Below are 8,837 nucleotides of genomic sequence, written 5' to 3' on the forward strand. Positions count from 1 at the left end.
TCAGATTTTAGCATTTGAGTTTGAGTACTTTTCATTTCTCACCATCTTTTATGTAGATAGGGCCCGAGTAGGACTTCAGAACGTTTTTGCATTTTTTGCATGACTACCTTGTTTATGTTTTTATAAATGAATTTCTTGAACCGTATGTTTGTTAATAAAATTTTTCGACTTAAACCACTTGTTCTATATTTAGTAATGACTTCGATTCAGTATAAGGAGTTGGGTCGTTACACGAACCCTCCCTAGACCTATATTAAATCCGTCGGTGTTTGCATTGTAGCTTAATCAACATATACAATAAATTTAATTACAAAGGCATATAGATCAATTACATACTGTTCATAACAAATGAATAAAAACCTATCTTCTTTTGACATTAGTAATGATCTCTCTTTTCATAACATTTGTTTTGTAGAGATCAAAACTCAAAGCATATATATATATATATATATATATATATATATATATATATATATATATATATATATATATTGAGGCATATATATATATGATGGTTAAAGTCCATATAGATTATTGAGTGATCAATTAGCTAATATAATTTAATTAAAAGACACCAGCCTCCAACTGAGCTTTTAGAACTTTCCTCAATATCTTGCCTGAAGGAGCCATTGGAATCGAGTCCACAAAGAAAACCTTTCTGATTCTTTTGTAATATATAACCTAAACCCACCAAAACATATTACACCCAAGTTAGTATTAAATACTTACTATCCAACAAAAGTTCAACCAACAAATATATATCTCTCTCTATATATATATATAACATCGATCAACAGTAGGACTTAGCCAACATTAGTTGCAACTTTGTGATAGATGACATTATAAATAAGTAGGAAGGGTTACAAACATAGACTGCACAATATTGTTAATCAAATCATCATAACATATATATGTAATTATGTGACTATATATAAAGCCATGCTACATACAAATTTATAAATATTTGTAAAAAGGAAGAGTACTATAATATAAATATATGTTTATGTATGAACTCAAATCTTGAATTTCTTGAGTTTAGGTATACATCACGTTTTAACTAGTTACAACTACGTTCATTTTTTATTTCCAATAAAGCTATGTTCAAGTCAGCATTAATTGTAATCCATAGATTGAAATATGACATAAATAACAAATATTACGCCAAGAGAGAAAAAGAATAAAAGTATAAACCAACCTGATCTGAAATATAGTTTTTGATGTCATTCTCACTAATTTTGGAACCTTTAGATCTAACAACAAACGCAACAGGGATCTCTCCTGCTGCTTCATCTTCCATACTGCGAAGAATCATAATAATTTATTTTGTTAACAAAAATAAAACAAATAAATTATTATAATGTAAAAGACAAATTATGTATGATATGCTACAAGATAGTTCATGAAGAAGGCTTACGGTATGACAGCAGCTGAAGTAATGTTAGGGTTCGAAGTCAAGAGAGCTTCAAGCTCAGCTGGGGCAACTTGGTATCCTTTGTATTTGATCAGTTCCTTTAATCGATCAACAATGAAGATCTCATCGTCATCGTCGATGAACCCTAAGTCTCCTGTGTGGAGCCACCCGTCTTTATCTATAGTCTTCTCGGTTGCTTCTTCGTTATTAAGATAACCTATCGATCACATATCAACTCTCATCAGATAAACATGAAAGGATACCACGTAAATGAATGGTTTAAGTTATTTTGTTTTGTTAAACTAGCTAAGGGTGTGTGTTGGAGGTAGGGACTTGCCTTTCATGATCTGGGGGCCACGTATGCAGATCTCACCAGGGTGATTACGTGGTAAAGAAAGAGAAGATTGAGGGTGTATGATCTTCATCTCAGCATTCCTTACGACGGTGCCGCATGCACCTGATTTTACGTTGAATGGTTCCTTTGCAAATCCCAAACACATCGACAGCACTGGCCCTGCCTCCGTCATTCCATACCCCTATTTATAATAATAATATTTGCAATTAATTTACCCTCAAGAAGGTTTTATGAATTCTATCTAAAGTTCATTATTTTTCTTGCAATAATATCATTTGTTACCATTTGTTATATACTCTATTAACAAACAATACAAGTTTATTGCATTACTCTAAACATATATAAACAAAAAAGGCCATGCCATAATATTGTCATATTCTCCAAATACACTTTGGGATTCTTGTTACATACATTCAAGTAATTTTTAATGAAAAAAATATTTTTAAACCAATAAGTTTGGTAGACTATAGCCCAACTAAATGTGAACTATATTATAGTATAGTAGAAAAAACTTTAGAAATTATTATAAATGATAAGAATGATGAAAATATATCCAAAAACTAGCAAAGTTTTACTATATTTTATAAATATTTTCATTTATTTTACTATATTTAAAAATGATTAAAGAAACTATTATTAAAAAAAGTATAAGTTTAATCCTTTTTTTTTCTATTTTAAGAGTCATTTTAGTCTTTATATTTTGTGAAATTATAATAAACTAATTATTAATTTAATTTTTAAGATTTACTTTAAAATATGAGGATTGAATTAGTGAAGAAACCAAAATAAAATAAGGAAAAAATATTATTTTAATAAAAAAAAAAACTATTGAGAACATTTGACTTGATCCAAGTCGATATATTGTTTTAAATAACAATAGTATTAGAAAATAATTGATTCATTAATATCTCCCACTTGCTTAAAGTTGTCACATTTGAATCATTCCTCTTATAACCCTAGCATGTGATATGGCCTCACAAACATTAATGCATTAATCATTATTTTTTCATAAATGAGTTTTACCCTGCTAATATAAAACACTGCAAAAAGAAAGAGATTTTTCTCCATGCCAGTTAATTAAAGTGAAGTTGACAATAAGAGAATTAAGTTTGTTCTCTCAACGATATCTTGAACATTGGGAAAAAATATATGACTAAATGTTAAACATATGATATCAATTCAAAATTGTAAGCTAATATATTTCAAAGGAGATATATTATTTAAGATAAGAAGAAGAAAATTAGTCGGATATAAATTGTGCATAACCCAAGTGATTAGCAACTAACAATTAATCAATAGTTAACATAAAGATAACTAAATTGTTAATTCTTACTCATCGTCTTAAAAAAAATCAATAAAGCATTCAGAAGTATAAGGTAAACAAAAAATAAATAAAATAAGATTGAATGTTTTTAAAATATATACAAAACAACTTGAAAATGGTTTAATTTGGTGATATTTTTGGAACTCGAAACTTCCGCACCACTACGAGAACCAGCAAGTCGCCAACTAATATATATTATGTTCTATATTCTAATTTAATATTTGTAAATGTTTTTCAAAATATTTATATATCTAACATTGATTTTAATATTAGAAATTGAAAATTTCTTGGATGCATTTAACACATCACCTATATTTGAAATTTCTCTATATTTTAATTTAAGTATATTTACACAATATAAATCTTATCAATAATAAGACTTCTATAAGTGTCTTTCATATACAGACATTAATAGACTTGATAGAATTTATATTTTGTAAACATTTTCAATGATAGACTTTTATCGGTGTTTTTCATAATTGAATGTAAATTACCTGTCCGAGTATGGCATTGGGAAGTCTAGCTTTGACGGTGTCCTCGAGGTCCTTCCCCATGGGGGCAGCACCCGACATGACGATTCGAATGGATGATAAGTCGTAATTGTGGATGTCAGGGTTTTTGGCAAAGTCCAAGACGATGGGAGGGACAAAGGGGGCAATTGTGGCTTTGTGGATTTGAATGAGGCGGAGAAGAGACGACATGTCGTATTTTTGAAGGATGAGAATGGCAGCGCCGACACGTAGTCCACAGAGGAGAACAGAGTTGAGAGAATAGATATGGAATAATGGAAGAACACATATGATCACATCCTTGCTATTCATGTTTACATTTGGATTCTCTCCATCCACCTACCAAAAAAAATGGTTAGAAATTTCAATAATCGAATACGAAAAAATGTCAACACATACAATGATAAACATGACTTAAAAATATGTATGTAGTTGAACAATAATTAATACATACATATTTTTTGGAAGTTAGAGGTTCAGATATTCATATTTGACTTATCCTACTAAAAGAGGAAAAACATTAGCTCCTGCTTTTTTTTTTATGATTATTGATATTAAATATCTGAGATCTCATATTATAAAAAACAAAACAAAATCAAGGGTGCTGTAAATGATTAAGAGAAAATTTCTTATATTTTATTATGTTAGTCATATTATAATCTTCCTACCATTTCAACACCATTTAAAAATACAACGAAATTGAGCATATTTGATTTCGAAGGTTTTTTCTTTTCGGTAAAATGTTTATCAAAGAAAGTTACCTATGGTTGAGTGGTTACAAATTCTTATCATCTAAAGTTAAAAAGACTTAGGAACTTGTACGATAAAACGAAGAAAAAAGTGTATATATATATATAGACATTTTCAAACATGGTAAAATATTAAAACTATTTACAAAATATAGCAAAGTCCGTCAAAATCTCAAATAATTTATATATTTAAGTTTTTTTTCTATATTTTTTTAAATAGTTTCACTATTTTGCTATTTATGATAATTTTTTTATATAGTACATATATAAAGATAAAATATTTTGATTTTTTTACAATATCTTAAAGTAGGAGAATTTAATTTCTAACTTCAAAATCTATTAGAGGCAATAACCCTCCAACTATCTATAATGATAAAATATTTTTTATTTTGGGCATAAACTTGCTTTTTGTTTTCAAATTAAAAGATTTCAATTGTTCTCATTTATGTATATATGATGATTATGATGATCCCCATGTCTAATTGATGCAGGACTTTAGTTGTATTTTCAATAAAATTAATGGTACAACTTTTTTATTAGATAAATGATTGTCAAATTAAAAAAAAGTTTATAAAATATGAAAAGTTGAAGACTCATTTAATTTATATATATATATATATATATATATATATATATAACCATTTTGTTATTAATTTTCTTTTTCTCTTTTTTAAAGAAAATTGTTTTCGAATATAAGAAAATAAATTAAAATATTTGTTATCTATTAGGAATAGGTATAGATAGATATCCTATTAGTATCTACTAATAATTGACAATAATATTTGGTTACATATTTAGTAAATATGTGCGAGAGACGTATAATTATTTTAAAACTACATTATTGATTTTCAAAATTTTGCTTGAGATTTTATAAAACGGTTAATAATTAGAAGTTTGGGAAGAACCTGCTGAGCTACGCTTGTAACAAGAGATTTATGCGTTAGCATAACTCCTTTTGGAACTCCAGTAGTTCCCGACGAAAAAGGAAGAGCAACAACATCATTTGAATTAATCTTCACCGCTGGAATATCATTCTCATCGGCCTCCATAACCTCCGAGAATCTCAAACAACCCGCTGACTCCGAGGCCGACGAGGAATCCGTACACAATATCTTCACCCCATTTTCCACTGCAAATTCCCACACCTTCTCCACAAACTCCCCTTGTGTAATTATCACCTTCGCCCTCGCCGCCACCGCCTGCTTCACTATCTCTCCTGGCTTATACAATGGGTTCGCGGTCGTGGCAATTGCACCAGCAAACGACGCACCGAGGAATGCAAACACAAACTCAGGGCTGTTCTGAAGCATGAGCATTATCACGTCGCCTTGTCCGATGCCGATCTTGCTCAGCCCCGCAGCAAAACGTCTCGCTGCTAGGTCGACCTCGGCGTAGGTGTGGATGCGGCCGGTGGTGCCGTTGATGAGGCAAGGCCGGTGTTGGAATTGGGCGAGGTGTTCAAAGCAATAGGTATGGAGAGGGAGGTGGTTTGGGATGTAAATGTCTGGGAGCTTTGATTTGAAGATGAAATCTTGGCCGTTCCTTTGTTCATGATCCATGATTTTTAAGGCTGTTTTGTTTGGTTTGATGTGAAAATGAGGGATTTTGGTTTGAAGGGGTTTTTGAAGTTTTTGAGGTTTTGTGAGAAATAAGGTTGTGCTTTTGTAGAAGTAATTATGGAGTAGGTGGTGTTAGAGGTGGAGTTGATGATCAAATGGATGAGGTTGATGTTAATTATTTAAAATAATATGAAGGCTCCATTATGAATAAAGAAATGATTATCTGATTATTGTTTTTTACTTGTGGAAAAGTATTTAGTTTGAATATTAAATTTGATTGAGTAATAACATTAATGCTTTAACATTGGTCAAAGCTTTTGTTTTGTTGGTGAACGACGATGGAATGAGTACTTGTATATTTAAATATTAGATCCAATTGTAACAAAATTTTGGTCCTTATTATATGGTTCGATTTTCTTTTTAATTTCATTAACTTTAACATCTTATATATATATTGTTCATTGACTTTTTGATTGTTGATACACGCAATAATATATTGTTCATTGTTATACGTACATTGTAGATTTGGCAATAATATTTATGGAAATTGTATTGGGTGGCACAATAAAAGTCTAATTCAGCAATATTAACACTAACATTTTCAATTTTACAAATATAGCAACTTTTTAATTTTGATTGATATTTTTTATTTTAATTTTTTCATTATTCCAAAATTGCCCATATCTGAATCTCCACTTTTCTCTCTTCCTCTTCAGTTTCCTTTTTTATAGTTCTCATTCATTCTTCGTTTTTTTCTCGTGATCTTCTCCACCGTTCTTCTTCACGGTTTCTCCTCTTCGCCTACTTCTCCTCTCCTGTTCTTCTTCTCCCTCTTCTTCACCATCCTTCTCTTCTCTCTTCTGTTTCATTCTTTTAGATTTCTCCATCTTCGTCTACTTCTCTTTTTATCGTATTCTCATTGTCTTCTTCTCCTATTCTCCTCATTTTTTCTCCAGGAAAAACGAGAATTATGTATGTATTTCTTTCCCTTTTTTAAAGTCCTAATATTCTTTCTTATACTTATGTACGTATTTTGGTGTCCAAAATTGGTAAGGGAGTTTGATCATTATATTTTCCTTCTTTTTTCTGTGAATCGCTCATATTTATTATTTATTGAAATTAAGACTACGATTTGTTCTTCCTCATCTCAATTATTTGTTCCTCATCTCTTTTATCTGTCCCTCATATCTTTTATCGAAAGGGGCTTTGTAGATTCGTTAGGTTTTATTTAGTTACGTTTGTTTTTTTCTTTTTAATTTGTATTAGTTTTTTTATATTAGTGGTATGATGTATTGATATTATATGTATTAGTTGACTAATACACGTACTACTTGTTTTTTATTTTTCCGAAATTGTTGCAGTTCATTGTAGTTATAGTTAAGCTGGCAGTAATTGTTTTTCAGAGTGGTCAATGAGATGAGCAACATTGCTATGTGATTTACAAAATAAATTGTGTTTTGGTTGATGGAGTGATATCATCATTTGATTATTTTGTAAACTTATTCATACTGAAATTTAGGTTGAGTCATGTATTGAACTTCCAGTTTTAATGTATTGAACTTCCAGTAATGATGTTCAACATGTTCTTAAGATTGTAAACATACCATAACAACAGTATCGAAAATACATAAATTGTATCATGTTTAGTGCATCAAGTGTATTTAATTAATTAAGTGTATCAACAACATATCAAGTGTTTCAAACTAATAATATGTATCAATGAAGTTTAGCAAGAGTGATTAAGTGTATTAAATCTATCAAGTGTATCAACAAACCATAACAAGTGTATCAACAGTATATAAAGTGTATCATGCTTAGTGCATCAAAGTGTATTTAATTGATTGAGTATCATGCTTAGTGTATCAAATTGTATTTAATTGATTGAGTGTATCAACAGTTGAGCAAGTGTATCAACAACATATCAAGTGTTTCAAACTAATAATATTTATTAGTGAAGTATTAGAGAGTAAAAAAAATGTATGAGCAGTATATTAGCACAACAAATCAGGTGTATCAATCGTATATATTGGTGTATCAACCTTATATATTGGTGTATCAACCGTATATATTGGTGTATCAACCGTATTATATTGGTATCAGTAATTACCTTAAATTTTAGGAAAGATGAAAAGTTAAAACGTAAAGGGAAGGAAAAAACGTGAAATGATTGAAGGGTAGCTTCGTAATTTTGTATTTTTAAAATGTCGGTTGTGCTTCAAGTTTGTTATTTTTGCAAATGTAAAAATGATGTGCTATGGACCTAATTTATGATACTACAAGTACCATATTTGCAAGAGCCCCTAATACTTATGATGATTTAGTCATATTTAATTTGTTGGTAATTGTGATGTCTCTTTTCCCTTTCATGCGTTTCTCCTCTATCTTGTGGACTTTTGACTATCATTTTCTACCATCTAATAAGTCATTATAATCTCCAACTACATATTGATGATATTCTATTTGAAACGAGAAACATACTATTTTTATGCATCAAATTTAGAAAGACAACAAGCAAAAAAATTACTCGTCCCAAAATTGTATCAAAGAAAAAAATTACTCATCCCAAAATTGTATCAAAGAAGGTTTACTTAATTGTGAGGATGGATATGGACAACAAGATTTCTCATTCCTTATTGAACAAAGAAAATACACTCTCCTAACATCTAAATCACTAGAAAACATCTAAAAATCGACAAGAATATATAAAAAAAAATGTAAAATTATAGAGAAGATTAATACACAGATATATGTGCCTCACTACAGCCATGTGTTAATTATGTCCGAGAGGTAGTGAGACCCCATACATGGTTGTTCATAACACCTGCTAACAGATTCAAAGGCACATTTCAACAAATTTTTTATTTTATATTTCGAATGACCAAGCACAAGGTGATGACATGTCTTGATGGGGCCTAAGATCAAGGAAACAC

General features: G+C 29.9%; 1 protein-coding gene across 1 annotated transcript; it reads right to left on the reverse strand.

Moving 5' to 3' along the window:
• Positions 1-205: 205 nt before the first annotated feature.
• LOC103493360 (4-coumarate--CoA ligase CCL1-like) lies at positions 206-6,036 on the reverse strand. Its single transcript, XM_008454071.3, has 6 exons — positions 5,254-6,036; positions 3,585-3,938; positions 1,749-1,947; positions 1,415-1,628; positions 1,196-1,298; positions 206-681 (listed from the first exon to the last, which is right to left on the reverse strand). The coding sequence occupies exons 1-6, from the start codon at positions 5,905-5,907 to the stop codon at positions 565-567; spliced, it is 1,641 nt and encodes a 546-aa protein (XP_008452293.2). The 5' UTR covers positions 5,908-6,036; the 3' UTR covers positions 206-564.
• Positions 6,037-8,837: the final 2,801 nt, after the last annotated feature.

Source organism: Cucumis melo, chromosome 5 (genome assembly GCF_025177605.1).
Source record: "Cucumis melo cultivar AY chromosome 5, USDA_Cmelo_AY_1.0, whole genome shotgun sequence".
Classification (NCBI taxonomy): domain Eukaryota; kingdom Viridiplantae; phylum Streptophyta; class Magnoliopsida; order Cucurbitales; family Cucurbitaceae; genus Cucumis; species Cucumis melo.

Excerpts from the sequence above, each read along its gene's own strand:
- LOC103493360 (XM_008454071.3), bottom strand. The coding sequence starts at position 5,907 with ATGGATCATGAACAAAGGAACGGCCAAGATTTCATCTTCAAATCAAAG. Across the intron at positions 1,948-3,584 it reads CCAATGCCATACTCGGACAG|GGGTATGGAATGACGGAGGC; the intron begins GTAATTTACATT and ends TATTATAAATAG. Across the intron at positions 682-1,195 it reads AAAACTATATTTCAGATCAG|GTTATATATTACAAAAGAAT; the intron begins GTTGGTTTATAC and ends TGGTGGGTTTAG.